Source organism: Eriocheir sinensis, chromosome 42, assembly GCF_024679095.1.
Source record: "Eriocheir sinensis breed Jianghai 21 chromosome 42, ASM2467909v1, whole genome shotgun sequence".
In the NCBI taxonomy this organism is placed as follows: Eukaryota; Metazoa; Arthropoda; class Malacostraca; order Decapoda; family Varunidae; genus Eriocheir; species Eriocheir sinensis.
Window position 1 is genome coordinate 8,437,035 of NC_066550.1, and position 20,294 is coordinate 8,457,328.

At 42.7% G+C, this 20,294-nt stretch overlaps 1 protein-coding gene across 1 annotated transcript in view; it reads left to right on the forward strand.

Annotated features, from left to right (window-relative positions):
- LOC127009902 (extended synaptotagmin-1-like) overlaps window positions 1-20,294 on the forward strand; it is a 90,967-nt gene that overhangs the window by 62,973 nt on the left and 7,700 nt on the right. The window contains exons 12-17 of the mRNA XM_050883433.1: window positions 3,214-3,357; window positions 3,908-4,063; window positions 6,448-6,733; window positions 17,170-17,320; window positions 17,843-17,938; window positions 18,848-19,091. Of these exons, the coding sequence (XP_050739390.1) occupies window positions 3,214-3,357; window positions 3,908-4,063; window positions 6,448-6,733; window positions 17,170-17,320; window positions 17,843-17,938; window positions 18,848-19,091 (1,077 nt within the window). The remainder of the gene's footprint in view (window positions 1-3,213; window positions 3,358-3,907; window positions 4,064-6,447; window positions 6,734-17,169; window positions 17,321-17,842; window positions 17,939-18,847; window positions 19,092-20,294) is intronic.

Here is a 20,294-nt window from a genome sequence, read left to right on the forward strand (position 1 = left end):
TGAGGCGTTTCTGCACCAATCACAGCTTTGAGTTTTCTTAGCTAATCTAGTGTGGGGCCGTAACACAACCTGTCCCTCCTCTCTCTCTCTCTGAACTGTCTCTCTCTCTCTCTTTATCTCTCTCCATTTCTCTCTCTTGATTGTTCTCTCTCTCTCTCTCTCTCTCTCTCTCTCTCTCTCTCTCTCTCTCTCTCTCTCTCTCTCTCTCTCTCTCTCTCTCTCTCTCTCTCATTTATTTATTTATTTTTACTTTTATTTATTTATTTTTTTTATTTTATTTATTTTTCAGAAATTCTTCCCATGAATACTTGACCCTTAACCTTTACTTTTTTTTTTTTTTTTTTTTTCCCCCTCACCCGTTTATCCTTAAATTGGTTGTCCCATTAATGAAAACTTTGATATCTGGTTATTTGCTTCTATTACTGTGATGGACTTTTCATTGGTGTACATCCCAAAGATCTTTTATTTATTCTTCTTTATGGTCGTATTGTAAGACATTTCGCTGCCCGAGAACGCATATTTGACAAGGCTTTCGTAAGAGGTGTGGGCATTTCCAAGAGTAGTTTTATGACCCTGGTGGTAGTGTGACCCTTCTTCTGTACCGTGAACCTAAAGAAACACTCATTAGAACCCGACTGACCCCCTCTTTGACCTTTAGAAATAGCTGATGTGAGAAGCGAAAATGTCTTATAATACCAATCTTAGTGTTCGCCGATTTCCAGTTCCTTGCCATTAGCTTTACAATGAACATGTTTACATTTGTCTTCTAGTATTTGATGATTACCAATTCTTCGCCATTATCCTCTATTTACTTTTGCTACGTTTAACAATACTTCAAACTTTTTTTTAGTGGGTTTTGTTTCATTTAACTTTCTGTGATTCTGTAATTTCTTCAGCTTGATTTTTTCTCATTTTTCTCGCTTTGAGTGGCCTTTGAGAAGCATGATCCCCGCAGCTACCGGGATAATAAAACTTTCATCTGCCTGCTGTTTCTTGTTGTGGCATCTTTCAACGTCTTGCGTAGTCTCGGCCACCTCTATGAATGTTCTTTTCTTGAAGTGTAATGATCTTAATAGAACTTTCATTTGCCTGCTGTTTCTTGTTGTGTCATCTTTCAACGTCTTACGTAGTCTCGGCCACCTCTATGAATGTTCTTTTCTTGAAGTGTAACGATCTTAATAGAACTTTCATTTGCCTGCTGTTTCTTGTTGTGGCATCTTGTGAAACCTTTCTTTAATATTTTCTCCCGCAGTTGTATATTTTCTAATTTGCTGCCATATCCTTGAGTGGCAAGTTTTATCTGTATATATTTGTTGATTTATGACTTTAATTCATTTGTATTGTTTTACCCCAAGTAGGTTCTGCCTGATACATGTTCTAATCTTTGTATGATACTTGGAGTGAAATGTCTTGTCTCTATTTATAAGGTCTATTTTGTAGTCTCCTGTAGGTAGGTATTGTCTCCAGTCTTTGTTTCCTTGACCTGTGTTGGCTGTGCTGCGCTGTCTGTCTTGCTGCATGGAGGTTGTCTGTTCCTCTCAGTAACTTAGTCCACCCTTGTCATTGATAGTGTATTGCCAGTTGAAAAAAATACCCCCAGACATTTAAGCCCTTCCTTTCTTTCTCCGCTTCTTAAAGATTTTCACTGGATCCTCCCATACATTTTTTCCGAGGTACAGTAGAGTAAGTGTGATTTGTAGAAGCATCACTTCAGCCAATATAAAAGGGTCTGTATTAACGGTGAAGCTAAGTCCACCTACACATGGCATCAGTATTATTCTTGCATAGTTAGTACAGTTTCACCACAGAATCAATAACCCATAACTTTCCCATACGTTCTTAGTTAAGGGGCTATTACACTGGGGAAATTTTCTGTGGATCTTCAGTCGAACCACGATTTCCACTGGTGTGTTTTTCATATTTCCGTGATTTTCCAACGATCTTCCAAAACTACGGTAGATTTCACCAATGGAAGACGGTATTACTCACCATCATCATCAGCAGCAATAACAAGAAACAAATGAGAACCACGCCAGCAGAAATCGTGGTTTGACTGAAGATCCACGGAAAATTTGCCCAGTGTAATAGCCCCTTTATACGTTCTTTAGTGTTTATGCTGCTACAGTGTTTGTCAGCCAGCACCCTCACCACAGAGCATCTATGCCTGTGTTCCCATTATTTTTATAGTAACATTTGGTTTTCATGTTTGTACCCTGCCTAATATTTTCTCCCACAGTGGTACATTTTCTAATTTGGTGTCATATCCTTGAGTGGCAAGTTTTATCTGTTGTCTGTCCAGTCAGAAACTCTATAACTTCCCCAGACAGCAGCGTCTTTCTTGTACTCTGCCTTCACTACCCTTGCCATCCTACTTCTTAGCCTCCCTCCTATTACTCTGCACCACTCCTCACTCCTCGTATGTTTAAGCACCAAACCAACACTTGAGGCTCACCAGGACTGGCCAAGCCTGACCACCTTTCTTAGCACTCTGGCTTGGCCTTGTGCCAGCCAATCTCTTGTGCCTTTGAGAGCAAAATCCATGTGGCGGGACTTGTGCTCGGCCTTGATGTTGGTGTTGTGTGTGTGGCAAGTGTTGGTCCCAGTCGTGTGTGTGTGAGTAGTGTTGGCTCATAGTGACGTGTGTGAAGGGTTTCTTCCCAGTAACATGTTGACTTTGAACTTTGTTAAAAGAATTACAAAGTGGTGTGCACTGGAGTTTTTATAACTACTAGTACAATTCTTTGTAGCTTGTAGAATTTGAAACTGATAAAGATGTAATGGGTATTCACTGCCTGGGCAGGACAACCTGCATTGGGCACAGTGTAGATTGGATATTCTTTGAAAGGAAAATCGGTATTAATTTGTTATGTCATTAGCAGGAATTACTAATCAGTTCTTAAAATATTTCTAAAAATATTTAACTTTACAAAAGTTCTTTAGATATGATTTAATATCAAATAGATGTTAAATTTGACAATACTTTAAAAGTCTGTAATCTTTTGAAAAACTCAAGAAAGTTTGTAAAAACACCCAATTCATTGTCATCATTTCAAATAACTTTCCAGCTGGCAAAAGGCACACATTGACTACGTGTATAGTGACATAGTATGTATGTAATATATCTGACATCCAAGGCATAGCCTTCCTTAAAACAAAACTCCGAGAAAGTCCACGTAACAACCTGACCTGACCTCCATGCTCTGCCCTGGCCAGACCATCCCTGACCCCTTCGTGAGACTCCATGTGGGCAACAGCCAGCAGGAGACCACCGTCCGCCAGCGCACCAACGACCCGGTCTTCGAGGAGGGCTTCACCTTCCTGGTCCGTAACCCTCACACTCAGGAACTCAAGATCGAGGTGAGTGGCAGGGGCCAGCGAGGGCATGCTGCTTCATTTTTGCTTACTAAAGAGAAATGTTTGTTTGCTTGCTGAATGAGGGAAGTGAAGGGCGTTCAGAGTTGATTTTACTGAGTTGGTTTAGTACGTTGTTTACTAAATGAGGGAAATAAGGAAAGTGCGCCGAGTTGATTTTTCCGACCAAGGCCCGAGTTTTATTCTTTGTTTGGCTCAGTGCTCGGGAATTCCAGTGTTTTTTTATTGCATTAATGTCTTGATTATTATTTTTTATCTAGTTTGTTTCAATCCTTTATCCAATCTTCTATTCACATAATGCTTATTGTTTTAATTTTCTTTCATTTCAAGTAGTTTTTCCAATACAGTTTTATGTTCCTGGGTTATCTATCTGTACATACTTTTCTATCTTCTATGTATTTACCTTCTGTTTATATGTTTATCTATGTTTGTCTATCTTTCATTCCTTCCCCCGCCCGGCGCCACATGACCTTGTAGTTGCGGCGCCAAGACCAATCGCCCCAATAGTCTATCATTCCCTCCCCCGCCCTCCCAGGTGGTGGACAAGAAGACTGATGTGGTGCAGGGCAAGATAGAGCTGGACCTGAAGGTGCTGCTGAAGGAACGGAACCTGGAGCGGATGAACGAGGAGTACTCCCTCAGCGGGGCGTCCGGCGGCCTGGCGGTGCTGAAGCTGAACATCTCCCTCAAGGTAAGTGAGGCTGCGTTAGGTAAGATTAGGTAAGGCAAGGTAGGGTAGGTAAATCAAGGTACATTAGGTTTGGTAAGCTAGGTTGGGTTAAGTTATAATTGGTTGTATTTGGCGATTTTGGTTTGGATTAGGTAAGTGAGGCTGTGTTAGGTAAGATTAGGTAAGGCAAGGTAGGCTAGGTAAGTCAAGGCACATTAAGTTTGGTAAGCTAGGTTGGGTTAAGTTATAATTGGTTGTATTTGGCGATTTTGGTTTGGATTAGACAGACGGTACTCAACTTGAACCTCTCCCTCAAGGTAAGTGAGGCTACGTTAGGTAAGATTAGGTAAGGCAAGGTAGGGTAGATAAGTAAAGGTACATTAAGTTTGGTAAGCTAGGTTGGGTTAAGTTATAATTGGTTGTATTTGGCGATTTTGGTTTGGCTTAGCCTGGCGGTGCTCAAGTTGAACCTCTCCCTCAAGGTAAGTGAGGCTGCGTTAGGTAAGATTAGGTAAGGTAGGTTAGGTAAGTCAAGGTACATTGGGTTTGGTAAGCTAGGTTGGGTTAAGTTATCCAGTTGTCCCTCAAATAGTACGGTTTCCAGTAGTTCAGTTTTGGTTTTATGTGGATTTTCAAAGATTTTTTAGGATTTTTAAATTTCCCGACAAGCAGGAAATATAAAAATCCTAAAAGATCTTCTACGACGAGCCGTATAAAACCAAAACTGAACTATTGGAAACCGTACTATTTGAGGGATGACTGTAATTGGTTGTATTTGGCTATTCAAGAGGAAGGGATCAGGACACCTCTTCTCACGTAATTGACTGCTCTTTCAGCCACCTCTTCAGATTCTTTACAGGAGCAGCGAGTAGCAGGCTTTTTTTTTAATAGTTTCCTTTTTTTGTGTCCTTGTGCTGTCTCCTTTGCTGTAAAAACAAAACAAAAAACAAAAAAAAACATGGATTAGGCTGGCTTGGATCTGGGTAGGTGTCTATTATTGAGTTCATAAATGATTGATGTATATGGGTTGTTGTAGTACTTATAATTAGGTGATTTTTTTTGTGTAATTATTTATTGTCGAGTGCTAATGAAATTTTTGGACTCTGTTGTACTCGGTTGTAGATTAGCAAAACATTTCCTTTGTTAAAATCAAAAAAATGCATCATGATCTGTTTATAATTTGTATTCATAATCTAGTCTCCGCATCAAGGTAGTTTGTGTGTGTGCGTGTGGGTGTGCGCATGTATTTACCTAGTTGTATTTACCTAGTTGTAATTTTACAGGGCCTGGGCTTACGCTCGTGTGGTCCCGTCTCCGTATCTATAAATATCCAACTTTTCCTTGAAACTTTGCACACTCTTCGCCGATACTATTTCTTCACTTAATCTGTTCCAAAGCTCTATATTTCTTTGTCTCTTGAGCATCTTCCCTTCCTCAACTTTTTACTATGTCCTCTAGTATTCCTGCTGGAAGGTTCCTCTCTTAGTAGCAATTTCTCGTTATCTACTTCTTCCATTTTACTCAATAGCCTATATATTTGTATTAGGTCTCCTCTTTCTCTTCTTTGTTCTAGTGTTGGCAAGTCCATTTCCTTTAGTCTCTCTTCATATATGTGTGTGTGTGTGTAGTGTGTTTTATCATGTTGCCAGGTGACTTCAACACCTCACCAATAGCATTCCTTGAAGCTCACATTTCCCTCCTTGTGCATCTCTAAAACAGGAACTCTGATAACATTTTATGGATGCCAGAAACTTGCATAATTATTTTTCTTTTTTATCACTTTGTTTAAAATTCTTGTAACTGTGTGTCAGCATCAGGGTAGTGTGTTGTGTAGTGGTCACGTGTGTGCAATGTTGCCAGGTTATTGCACAGCCTCACCAGTAACTTCTTAACCCGTTAGCAGCGGGGATCATGTTTCTTAATGGTCCCTCTAAGCGAGAAAAATGAGAAAAAATCATCCCTCACACAAACCATTTCATAATATATATGAAAGCATTTGTGATCAGATTATGTATCATCTTTTTTGGGGGTTTATATCATGGCATAAATTTGGCCCGTTGCTGCTACACGGTAAAGCCACGAATTTGGCCCGTCGGTGCTACACGGTAAAGCCACAAATTTGGCCCCGCTGCTACACGGTAAAGCCACAAATTTGGCCCCGCTGCTACACGGTAAAGCCACAAATTTGGCCTCGCTGCTACACGGTAAAGCCACAAATTTGGCCCCGCTGCTACACGGTAAAGCCACAAATTTGGCCCCGCTGCTACACAGTAAAGCCACAAATTTGGCCCGTCGTTACTACTGGGTTAAAGCTCATGTTTCCTTCTTTGTGTACCTCGGAAACAGAAAGTCTCTAATAAGTTCACAAATGCCACAGACTTACACAATGACCTCCTCCTCGCCAGATCCTGAAGACCGTCCAGAAGCGCGATGATGGCGATGGCGGACCCAAGGAGATTGGTGAGGCTACCCCACCCCCTCCCTCCCCCCCTCCTACCACCACCCCCTCCACCACCACCACCACAGAACAACCCTCCACCACCACCACAACCACTACTCCTCCCACCACCACCACTACCACCGCCACCCCCACCCCCACCCCCACCCCCACCCCTTCCCAGCCCGAGCCGGCTCCCGCCCCGCCCGCAGCCACCCCCGACACCCGCCCCGCCCCGTTGCAGGCCCCTGATGGTAAGGGTCAGTTGGGTCAAGAGAGGTCAGACACACCCCAGAGCTAGCCACTGCCTGCCGATCGACCACTTGCTGACTCGACCACCTGGCATGTCACTTCCTATCCCAGCGGCCTTGTTCTCCTCCTCCTCCTCCTCCTCCTTCTCTTAATCCTGTTTCCTAGCATTGTTTACATAGCTTTTTCCTGTCTGTCTGTCTGTCTGTTTGTCCTTGTGCTTGTTTGTGTTTGACTCAAGGAACAGTGCTTTTTCATCTTCCTTTTCCCTCCCTGTGTTTTGTTGCTTTTTCCTGCCTGTCTGTTTGTTTGTCCTTGTGCTTGTTTGTGTTTGTGATTAAAGGAGCATAGTATTTCAAGCTTGTTTACACTCGCTAGTTCACCGTAATGTCTTTTTTGAAAACTGAATCGTTACAGAAATTTTTTAAGGAATTCTTGAACGGCAAGATTTTGAAGGAATTTACTTGCTATAAAAAATCATAATGCCTGTGTTTTGGTAATTTTGATTCTGATTATTGTGATAATTTGTACATTTTGCCTTTGAATACTACTGAGAGACGACAAAAAAAATGTACTAAGTCGCAAACATTTACCCAGAGAAAACTACACACTGTGCTTGCTGTGTGGAGGGATGTGCATTAAAAGAGCTGCTGCTGCTGCCACTCGTGAATGCAAACGCTGCCTTGAGCCGAGATGCTTCAGTCTGCTTGCTCGTGAATCTAAGCTCCCTGAAACAAACAAGTTGCTGTGACCTCTGCTGTAGCTTGTTAGTGGACAGGACTCGCTGCCTACCTGTGGTTAAAGTAAGGAAAGGAGAGAGCATGAAAAGGCTTAACCTGGTAGCAGCGGGGATCATGTTTCTTAATGGTCCCTCCAAGTGAGAAAAATGAGAAAAAATCATCCCTCACACAAACTATTTTATAATATATATCAAAGCATTTCTTATCAGATTATGTATCATCTATTTTGGGGGGTAAATTTCATGGCACAAATTTGACCCGTCGCTGCTACACGGTGAAGCCACAAATTTGGCCCGTCGCTGCTACCGGGTTAAAGAAAAAACAAAAGTAAGGCTGAATGATTAAATTAGACATAAAATATGAAACATGAGGAAAATTAAACCTTAAACTGAGCATCGTGTATATCCCAGCACTTTTTAATTTTCAATAACTAGCTCAGTGGTCTAGTGGGTTGGTGTGAAGCCATGGAAGTAGAGAGCCAGGGTGAGGTGGTTTAAGCCCCCGTGCTGCAATGTGATGTTGGGAAGGGCATCACACCACAACCGCCCAAACAGCGACCCTATGATCAAGTGTTTAAGCAGTTTTAACAAAAAGGACAGACTGTTGGTGAGCCCTGCATACTCAAGTGATAATTTCAAAGGTTTGGGTTATATAGAGATGGTGAAAAGAAGACCGTGTGAGGAGGAATCTCACTAAACCCAATATTCAGTGACTTGAGATCTAGCATAAGTATGTTTGTTTTTAAGTCAGGGCATTCACATCATCTCAAGCAGTTTGTCTGACTGTCAAATCTACCTTCATAATATTAAAAAAAAAAAAAAGCTCGCCTGAAAAAGTCAAATCTACCAATGTAACATTTGAAAAATTATAAACATGCAAAACTAGGATTCAAAAGGAGGCAAATGGGACTAATAAAACAAAAGCAAATAAGTAAAAAAAATTGTGAACAGTAATGACATTTCACAAAGCTACTGTAACACTGCAGGAGTAAGGCCAGGCAAGGAACTCAGGCAGCAGCGCCTCCTACACGGGCAACAGGAGTGGCACTGCAGCATTATTAGCATTCCATAGACTCAAAATTAATTGGCACTACAGAAAAGGTATCATTTGTCATTTAACTAGACAAGTCATTGACCCGGTAGCAGCGAGGATCATGTTTCTTAATGGTCCTTCTAAGCGAGAAAAATGAGAAAAAATCATCACTCACACAAAGCATTTCAATTTATGCATCATCTATTTTGGGGGGTTAAAATCGTGGCACAAATTTGGCCCATCGCTGCTACACAGTAAAGCCACAAATTTGGCCCGTCGCTGCTACACGGTAAAGCCACAAATTTGGCCCGTCGCTGCTACACGGTAAAGCCACAAATTTGGCCCGTCGCTGCTACACGGTAAAGCCACAAATTTGGCCCGTCGCTGCTACACGGTAAAGCCACAAATTTGGCCCGTCGCTGCTACACGGTTAATATTCAAAAGACAGTTGTGGTTTGTCTTGACTGTTCCTGAGTGTTCCTTAGTTTGTCAATCTGTGTGTTCTTTACTCCTATTTATTCTTCAACCCCCTTTGTATCTCTAGTATGTACTTGACTATTGGTTTGTCCTGTTTAGTCTGGTCCTGAGGGCTGCTTTCATAGTAGTTTTGTTTGTTTTGATCGTTACCAATGGCGGTGATCGACGCTATAGTTTTCCACGTGAAACTAGCCTATGGGGTAGTGGTGGCTGAAGAGGAAGCGAGAGGTGTTGAGAGTGTGGGGTAAGGTGCAGGGCTAGGCTAACCCCGCAGCCGCCACTACCCCATCGGCCAGTTTTACTTAGAAATACTTAATGCCCTTAATGTCCTTTATTTTGTCAATGTCCTTTTTATTAACCTTATTTCGTCTCCTTCAGTCCCTCTTTGTATGTCCTCCAGTTTGCCTCTGTGAATGTTTCTTTAACCTTTGTCTCTTTATTGTCTACCCCTGTTTAGTGTCCTTGAGTCCCCTCCTTTGTAGCTATAGTTTGTGAATCTCCTTTTTATTAACCTTATTTCGTCTCCTTCAGTCCCTCTTTGTATGTCCTCCAGTTTGCCTCTGTGAATGTTTCTTTAACCTTTGTGTTCCTTTGTTTACCCCTGTTTAGTGTCCTTTAGTTTACCTTTGTATCATCTATATCTTACCCCATTTGTTTACCTCTATTAGTCTTTTAGTCCCCAATTCTATCTCCTTTTGTTTGCCCTTGTGTGTTTGTTTACCATTTGTGTTCCTTTATTGTTTATCCCTATTTAGTCTCCTTTAGCCCCCTCCTGTTGCTCCGGCTTGTCCCCGTTCACCTCGTTCTCCCCTAATACCCCCTTTAATGTTAACCCCTTCTGTCTTCATCCATAGTTTGTCCCCCTGACTCCCATTTAGTTAGCTCCCTTGTATCTCCTCGTAGGGGCATTAGAGAAGGGCAGCACATCTGTTTTGGGGCATTAGAACCTACATTGAGGGACAAGAGTAGTGTCGTGAAATGTTGTGAAAACCTAAGGCGACAGGGTGGACATGTGGTCTTGTCTCCGAGATTAACAAATGAATGAACTAGACGGCAACTCAAGTCAGTGCTCTGTTTGATGGACTGCAGAATATACCACATGTTTAAGGGGGTATTACACTGGACAAATTTTCCGTGGATCTTCAGTCAAACCACGATTTCCGCTGGCGTGGTTCTCATATTTCCGTGGTTTTCTGACGTGTCCACGATCTTCCAAAGCTACGGTAGATTTCACTGAAGGACGACGGTATTACTCGCCATCTTCATCAGCAGCAATAACAACAAACAATTGAGGACCACATTAGCGGAAATCGTGGTTTGACTGAAGATCCACGGAAAATATGCCCAGTGTAATAGCCCCTTTAGCCTGTTGCCTGAGCTTTTCACCACATTTCATGACTCAACTATTGTCCCTAACTGTACATACTGAAGTGCTAACAGCCGGAAGCACTCGTAAGTAAGACCTCCACACATATACTGAAACATGCGCAAAATTACACACACACACTCATACCCCCATACACTTGAAAACGTACATGCTTACATTCACTTACACAGATACACAGCTTACCCTCCTCCCCCCTTTGACATTTCACAGCCTTGCCAAATTTGCGCACAGCTTTCGTCCTCCCTCCCTATAGACATGTCACTGCCTAGCCACATTCACACACACACACACACACACACACACACACACACACACACACACAGCTTCCTTCCTCCCTTCCCACGCATGAATGTTACTTGTTTGCCTGCAGCCTGCCTCTATTTTGTATGTAGTAACCTTATTGCATCCTTCAGTCTTAGACCATTAGTGTGATTTAGAAGTTAGTGAAGCATTTTAGTAAAGATTGTACTGAAAAACACTCATAATTATTGCATGGGATATTATTTTTTCTCTTGAATATTGCAGGAAAGTTTGTAGCAAAATAGTGTAGGTCGAGAGTGTGAGAGTGAGTGAGTGAGAGAGTTTGGCATAAGTTGATTAGGTCATGTCAGGAGTGTGTGTGTGTGTGTTTTAAATGGCGTGTTTTCAATGGTTTCAGTGTTTTCATGTTTGTTTTGTTTGTTTCAGAGTCTGTTTCTTTGTCTCCTCCCTTTTTCCATCTCCATCTTTCTCTCTTGCCTTCCCTGTCACTCTTTTTCTCGCTCTGTCATTCTTTTTCATTCTGGCTCTGTCATTCTTTTTCATTCTCGCTCTGTCATTCTTTTTCATTCTCGCTCTGTCATTCTTTTTCATTCTCGCTCTGTCATTCTTTTTCATTCTCGCTCTGTCATTCTTTTTCATTCTCGCTCTGTCATTCTTTTTCATTCTCGCTCTGTCATTCTTTTTCATTCTCGCTCTGTCATTCTTTTTCATTCTCGCTCTGTCATTCTTTTTCATTCTCGCTCTGTCATTCTTTTTCATTCTCGCTCTGTCATTCTTTTTCATTCTCGCTCTGTCATTCTTTTTCATTCTCGCTCTGTCATTCTTTTTCATTCTCGCTCTGTCATTCTTTTTCATTCTCGCTCTGTCATTCTTTTTCATTCTCGCTCTGTCATTCTTTTTCATTCTCGCTCTGTCATTCTTTTTCATTCTCGCTCTGTCATTCTTTTTCACTCTCGCTCCGTTATTCCTTTTCATTCTCGCTCTGTCATTCTTTTCATTCTCGTTTTCATTCTCGCTCTGTCATTCTTTTCATTCTCGCTCTGTCATGCTTTTTTTCATTCTCGCTGTCATTCTTTTTCATTCTCGCTCTGTCATTCTGTTTCATTCTCGCTCTGTCATTCTTTTTCATTCTCGCTCTGTCATTCTTTTTTCATTCTCGCTCTGTGATTCTTTTTAATTCTCGCTCTGTCATTCTTTTTCAGTCTCGCTCTGTCATTCTTTTTCATTCTCGCTCTGTCATTCTTTTTCATTCTCGCTCTGTCATGCATTTTCATTCTCGCTCTGTCATTCTTTTTCATTCTCGCTCTGTCATTCTTTTTCATTCTCGCTCTGTCATGCTTTTTCATTCTCGCTCTGTCATTCTTTTTCACTCTCGCTCTGTCATTCTTTTTCACTCTCGCTCTGTCATTCTTTTTCACTCTCGCTCTGTCATTCTTTTTCACTCTCGCTCTGTCATTCTTTTTCACTCTCGCTCTGTCATTCTTTTTCATTCTCGCTCTGTCATGCTTTTTCATTCTCGCTCCGTCATTCTTTTTCACTCTCGCTGTCATTCTTTTTCATTCTAACTCATTCTTTTTCATTCTCGCTGTCATTCTTTTTCATTCTTGCTCTGTCATTCATTTTCATTCTCGCTCTGTCATTCTTTTTCACTCTCGCTCCGTTATTCTTTTTCATTCTCGCTGCGTCATTCTTTTTCATTCTCGCTCTGTCATTCTTTTTCATTCTCGCTCTGTCATTCTTTTTCATTCTCGCTCTGTCATTCTTTTTCATTCTCGCTCTGTCATTCTTTTTCATTCTCGCTCTGTCATTCTTTTTCATTCTCGCTCTGTCATTCTTTTTCATTCTCGCTCTGTCATTCTTTTTCATTCTCGCTCTGTCATTCTTTTTCATTCTCGCTCCGTCATTCTTTTTCATTCTCACCATCATTTTTTTTACTCTCGCTCTGTCATTCTTTTTTACTCTCGGTCTGTCATTCTTTTTTACTCTCAGTCTGTCATTCTTTTTCATTCTCGCTCTGTCATTCTTTTTCATTCTCGCTCTGTCATTCTTTTTCATTCTCGCTCTGTCATTCTTTTTCACTCTCGCTCTGTCATTCTTTTTCACTCTCGCTCTCTCTCACTTTTTCTCGCTCCCTCTATTCATCTCTTTACCTTCAACCCCTGACCCCAGTTCACACCCTCATATTCAACCTCTCTCAATGTTACAACTGACCACCCCCCTCCCTTGACTCTCCTTACGTACTCACAGTTGTCACGTACTCACAGTTGTCGTGTCCTTTGAAGGCATATTAACAACCCCAAAGTTTTGTCTCATAAAGGAGTTGACTGGCGAGAGAATTGTAATAGGCTAATGTGGATGATTTAATAACATCACTTTGGCTGTAACGCAAGATTTTTAGGACCGCTTTTAGCACAGACTATTCATGTTTATTCTGTTGTTGAGTTAAAAATGAGACTCGGGGAATGTAAATTTATTCTTAAACCTGTAATTTAGTGTATTCTGCTTAACAAAGGCTATGCAAGAACAAGGGAGTGAAGTGTGAATGAAAAAAAATGGTGTGTGTGTGTGATAGAGTACTCAAGCATGTTAGATAATTGGCTACAGAGTTAAGTAGTGGTAATATGATTTAGCTTTACATAATGCTCCCCCCCACACAACCCCTCACTAGCATTATAGCACTAGTTTTATTCTTCCCGTTAACCCAGCATTCCCTCACTACGTAATGACACACAGCTTTTTTCCCTCCTCGGTAGTCTTAAATATTCACACCCACTCGCTAACCTCTTGTTGGCTCGCTTCCTTCACTACTTTTGTCAAGTCCAATATAACATACTTTTTTGGGTGTAGTTTGTCTGCCGTCCCTTGAAACTCCCCTCAGTGTATTGTTCATTTAAGTCTCGGCTCCCCTGCCCCCTTTTCACACCCACTCACTAACCTCTCCTGTTGGCTCATTTCCTTCACTACCAATCGTCAAGTCCATGATGACATACTTTTTTGGGTGTAGTTTGTCTGCCGTCCCTTGAAACTCCCTGCAGTGTATTGTTCATTTAAGTCTCAGCCCCTCCTCCCCCTTTTCACACCCACTCACTAACCTCTTGTTGGCTCATTTCCTTCACTATCAATCGTCAAGTCCATGAGAACATACTCTTTTGGGTGTAGTTTGTCTGCCGTCCCTTGAAACTCCCTGCAGTGTATTGTTCATTTAAGTCTTGGCTCCCCCGCCCCCTTTTCACACCCACTCACTAACCTCTTGTTGGCTCATTTCCTTCACTACCAATCGTCAAGTCCATGATGACATACTTTTTTGGGTGTAGTTTGTCTGCCGTCCCTTGAAACTCCCTGCAGTGTATTGTTCATTCAAGTCTCGGCTCCCCCGCCCCCTTTTCACACCCACTCACTAACCTCTCTCATGGGCTCAGTTCCTTCACTACCAATTGTCAAGTCCAATATAACATACTCTTTTGGGTGTAGTCTGTCTGCCGTCCCTTGAAACTCCCTGCAGTGTATTGTTCATTTAAGTCTCAGCCCCTCCTCCCCCTTTTCACACCCACTCACTAACCTCTTGTTGGCTCATTTCCTTCACTACCAATTGTCAAGTCCATGATACATACTCTTTTGGGTGTAGTTTGTCTGCCGTCCCTTGAAACTCCCCTCAGTGTATTGTTCATTTAAGTCTCGACCCCTCCTCCCCCTTTTCACACCCACTCACTAACCTCTCCTGTTGGCTCATTTCCTTCACTACCAATTGTCAAGTCCATGATGACATACTCTTTTGGGTGTAGTTTGTCTGCCCTTCCCTTGAAACTCCCTGCAGTGTATCGTTCATTCAAGTCTCGACCCCTCCTCCCCCTTTTCACACCCACTCACTAACTTCTGTTGGCTCATTTCCTTCACTACCAATCGTCAAGTCCATGGTAACATACTCTTTTGGGTGTAGTTTGTCTGCCGTCCCTTGAAACTCCCTGCAGTGTATTGTTCATTTAAGTCTCTGCTCCCCCGCCCCCTTTTCACACCCACTCACTAACCTCTCCTGTTGGCTCATTTCCTTCACTATCAATTGTCAAGTCCATGGTAACATACTTTTTTGGGTGTAGTTTGTCTGCCATTCCCTTGAAACTCCCTGCAGTGTATCGTTCATTCAAGTCTCGACCCCTCCTCCCCCTTTCCACACCCACTCACTAACCTCTCCTGTTGGCTCATTTACTTCACTACCAATCGTCAAATCCACGGTAACGTACTTTTTTGGGTGTAGTTTGTCTGCCGTCCCTTGAAACTCCCTGCAGTGTATCGTTCATTCAAGTCTCGACCCCTCCTCCCCCTTTTCACACCCACTCACTAACTTCTCCTGTTGGCTCATTTCCTTCACTACCAGTTGTCAAGTCCATGATGACATACTTTTTTGGGTGTAGTTTGTCTGCTGTCCCTTGAAACTCCTCTCAGTGTATTGTTCATTTAACCTAGTAGCAGCGGGGATCATGTTTCTTAATGGTCCCTCTAAGCGAGAAAAATGAGAAAAAATCACCCCTCACACAAGCCATTTCATAATATATATCAAAGCATTTGTGATCAGATTATGTATCATCTATTATTGGGGTTTTTATATCATGGCACAAATTTGGCCCGTCGCTGCTACCAGGTTAAGTCTCAACTCCTCCTCCCCCTTACTCCTGTGTGGTTATGATCTCCTCTTAGGTCCATATTTTTCATAGTTTCGGGATCCCACTGCAATTCCTAAGTCCACAGAGAATAACCTGGTTTTCATGGGTAGTTTTTTTCCGATACCCTACACCCCTTTCCACCCAGCAGTGAATGGGTACCAGGTATTAATCGGGGGTTGTGTCCCGTCTCCTGGGATCTGTTACCTTCTCCTATAATTCCTTCCCCTTCTGTCTCTCTCCGGCATATGACCACAGATGTTGCGCCGACTAAACGAAACTTTCCAACTTTCGTGGGTAGTTTTGTGATCCTAGTGATAGTTTTACCCGACTTCTGTGTCTTGGACTAGAAAATTACCCATGAAAATGAGGTTAGTCTTCTCTGTGGCCTTGGGAAATGGTCATGTGGGATCCCAAAACGATTAAAAATGTGGACCTTCGTGGCAGAACTCGTATTACACGCCCACGGTACACACACCTTTAGCCCCATACTACATGCATTGTTAGTCTGCCCATCAAAGGTTTGCACTTCGTAGAAAAACTTGCATTTTAGAGAGAATAACGAGAGAATCAAAACATCAAGACTTGGAGAATGAAAAAGCCTGGAATTATAAAAAAAAACGCATGAAGATAACTTAAATACGGTTAATAGATTAGAATATTATAATTAAATCAAGACTTAGTGTAAAAAAATAATCAAAGAAAGAAAGCATGAAGGCAACTTATACCATGGTAGATTACACTGTTGGGTGACCTCTTTTGGCTACAGTTGACCTGACCTGACGTGACCTGACCTGACCTAACCTAACCCTGTACCACCACCATTCTTCCTTCCTTCCTATTTCCTATCCTGCCCTTTACTCTTTCTCATCTCTCTTTGAAATCTAACCTAATCATATACTTACGCCATTTTCCATCCTTCCATCTATATATCCTCCCCTTCCTTCCTTTTTCCTATCTCTCCTTTGCCTCGTAACTCCTATCCTTCCCTTTACAATTCCTCGTCTCTCTTTGAAATCTAACCTAAATATATACTTCATTCATTTTCCATCCTTCCTCCTATATATCCTTCTCCTCTTCCTTCCTTCCTATCTCTCCTTTGCCTCATATAATAAACTCCTATTGTACCCTTCACTAAATCTCCTCTCTCTGAAATAACCTCTTGACTCATTGCTTTATTCATTTCTTCATTAATTTATCTTTTATTTGAGGTTGAATGGAGTCTTAAGTAACGCTGTATATTCTAGGTTTTGGTTAGGGTGTGATGGTGTGGTATGACGTATTGTGAGGGGTGGATAGTGTGAGCTGGTGTGATGGGTGTAAGGCTGTCTGGTATGGTATGGTAGTGTGTATGGGGGAATTTATGGTGTTTAGAAAAGTGTGAGGAATGTGGTGATGGTGATTGTAGGGTGTATGTGTGGTGACTGTATGGTGTGATGAAGTGTGAGGGCTGTGATGATTGTGGTGTGTGTGTGTGTGTGTGTGTGTGTGTGTGTCATGTGGTGGGCAGAATACAGTAAGGGTCATGTAATATTGAATCTGTATGATGATAGAAGGCAAGAGAGAGTAATGTGAATACGTAATCAGGTTGAAAGTGAATGAATAAACTGAGAATGATGAGTGAATGAATGAATGAATAGATTAAGATGAGTGACTGAATGAATAGATTAAGATGAGTGACTGAATGAATAAGAGCTTGAGTTAATGAATAAGTGCATAGCGATTAAATTGATAAGTAAGGAATGAGTGAGTACCTAGTGATGTGTGTGTGTGTGTGTATTTACCTAGTTGTGAAATACAGGGAAAGAGCCAGTTGTGTGTGTGTGTGTGTGTGTGTGTGTGTGTGTGTGTGTGTGTGTGTGTGATGCATCAAGGCAGGCATATTACAGAGGTAGCAACGGAGAAGGACGCAGCCGGTGGAGGTGAAGGGGAGACACAGGAGGGAGTGGTCGAGGAGCCGGTGGTCATGTCGTCCTCACCCACCCCAGCCCAAGCCGCTCCTGGTCAGACCGAGGAAGGGGACACCCAGCTGAGGCAGAGGTGAGCACAGGTGTTTGGTAGTGTAGACAGGTAAAGGGCAGGTGTTTGTTTAGTGTGTTGCTGGGCTTTCTTTGTTTCTACTTAATTTGCCGTTGAGTTGCCTCCATTATTACCGTAAAAGTAAATGAAAGCACAGGTGTAAGGTAGTGTCTGCAGGAGAAGCACAGGTGTTAGGTAGTGTCCACAGAAGCACAGGTGTTAGGTAGTGTCCAGATGTGTAGCAGAGATGTTTTTTTATTTATTTATTTATTTATTTATTTATTTTACATCAAAGGACACGGCTCAAGGGCAATAAAAAGACTACAAAAAAACAAAAAAACGCTACTCGCTGCTCCTATAAAAGATAAAAGTAAAGAGTAGCCAAACGAGAGGTCAATTTTGGGTGTCCATAAATAAAGCACAGTGATTTTTGGTGTCCACTGGGGTTATTTGTCTAGTTAGTGTGTGCAGAGTAAGACATTAACCTCCACAGCCCAACCATCCCTTAATGAAAACTATCACCATTTCTCTTCCCTCCTGCAGGTCGGTGGACAGAGGCGTTCACGGTCTGGGTCGCATCGAACTGACGGTGAAGTACGGCCCGAGGAACAACCTGATTATCGTGGTTCATCGTGTCGTGTGAGTATTGAAAGGGAAGGAGAAAAGATGTGTGTGTGTGTGGAGAGTGTGAGAGAGAGGAGGGAAAGGTAGTGCGGTTAAGAGGAAGAAAGGAGGTATGTGTTTGGGGTGGATGAGAAGGAAGAAATGGAAAGATAGTGTGAGTATTAGGGAGACAAAGGGTGTAAGGTGTTTGTTTGGATAGCATGAGTGAGAGAAGGACGGGAAAGGTGGAGTGAGTTAGTAGAAAATGGACAGAAAGAGGCGTGTGTGTGTGTGTAGCTGTTTGTGTGGAGAGTATGAGAGAGAAAAAAAGGGAAAGATGTGAGTATGGGGAAGGGAAGGGAAGGAAGGAAGTGTGTGTGTGTTTGGATAGCATGAGTGAGAGAAGGATGGGAAAGGTGGTGTGAGTTAGTAGAAAAGGGACGGAAAGAGGTGTTTGTGTGGAGAGTGTGAGAGAAAAAAAGGGAAAGATGTGAGTATGGGGAAGGGAAGGGAAGGAGGGAAGTGTGTGTGTGTGTTTGGATAGCATGAGTGAGAGAAGGACAGGAAAGGTGATGTGAGTTAGTAGAAAAGGGACGGAAAGAGGCGTGTGTAGCTGTGTGCACCATTGCCAGATTATCGTACCCAGAGCATAGTATTTACCGGTTTCTGACGCCTAACTATTGCCAAGAAACATCAGGATCCAACTCTTTTAACGATAACTATAAATGAGTTTCGTTATTGGAGCCCAGAAGACGGTTTTGGGTAGGAAGTCTGGAAATATAAGCGGCTGAGTACGACAATCTGGCAGCGTTGTATGGAGAAAGTGAAAGAGAGAAAGAAGGGAAAGATGTGAGTATGGGGAAGGGAGGGAGGGAAGGCGTGCATTTGGTGTGTGGGAGAGGAGGAGGGAAACCAACCACCACTACAACAAACTTCCCCCACCAGTAACCTGCCAGTGGAGGAGGACGGCGAGCTCCCCGACCCCTACGTGAAGCTCTACCTCCTCCCCGACCGCTCCAGGGACAGCAAGCGCAAGACGGACGTGATCAAAGACAACTGCAGCCCCCAGTACGACGAGAGGTTCGAGTACGCGCTGCCGCCCAATGAGCTGACCAAACGCACGCTGGAGGTCACCGTCATCAACAAGAAGGGCATCCTGTTCCTCCAGCGCTCGCCTAAGATGGGACAGGTGGGTGTTGGGGGAGGGGGGGTTGGGTTGGGGATGAAGGGGTAATGAGAAGGAGGGAGAAGGTGATGAAGGCGAAGGGAGAGGGAAAAGAGAAAGGGAACAGAGATGAAGGTGAAGAGGGGAAGGGAGAAGAGGATTTTTTTTTTTTTTTTTTTTTTTTTTAAAGCAAAGGAGAAAGCTGAAGGGCACAAAAAAGTAAAAATTAATAAAAAAAAAAAAGCCCGCTACTCGCTGCTCCTAAAAAGAATCCAAAGAGGTGGCCGAAAGATAATTCAGTTTCGGGAGGAGAGGTGTCCTGATACCCTCCTCTTGAAAGAGTTCAAGTCGTAGGCAGGAGGAAATACAGATGAAGGAAGATTGTTCCAGAGTTTACCAGCGTGAGGGATGAAAGAGTGAAGATGCTGGTTAACTCTTGCATAAGGGGTTTGGACAGTATAGGGATGAGCATGAGTAGAAAGTCGGAGGGGGGGAGGCATGCAGTTAGCAAGTTCAGAAGAGCAGTCAGCGTGGAAATATCGATAGAAGATAGAAAGAGAGGCAACATTGGCGGAATTTAAGAGGTAGAAGACTATCAGTATGAGTAGGATAGCTGATGAGAAGAAGAGCCTTTGCCCACTCTGTCCAGAAGAGCTGTGAGGGAGCCCCACACATGAGATGCATACTCCATACGAGGGCGGACAAGGCCCCTGTATATGGACAGCAACTGTGCAGGGGAGAAGAACTGGCGGAGACGGTACAGAACGCCCAGCCTCGAGGAAGCTGATTTAGTAAGAGATGAGATATGAAGTTTCCAGTTGAGATTTTGAGTTAAGGATAGACCGAGGATGTTTAGTGTTGAGGAAGGTGATAGCTGGGTGTTGTCAAAGAATAGTGGATAGTTGTTTGGAAGATTGTGTCGAGTGGATAGGTGGAGAAACTGTGTTTTTGAGGCGTTGAAGGACACCAGGTTCTTCTTGCCCCAATCGGAAATAATAGTAAGGTCTGAGGCTAAGCGTTCTGCAGCCTCCAGCCTTGAGTCGTTAAGTTCCTGAAGGGTGGGTCTTCTATTAAAAGAAGTTGAATAATGCAGAGTGGAATCATCGGCGTAGGAATGGATAGGACAGTTCGTTTTGGAAAGAAGATCATCAATGAACAACAGAAAAAGAGTGGGAGATAGGACAGAACCCTGTGGGACACCACTGTTAATAGATTTATGGGAAGAAC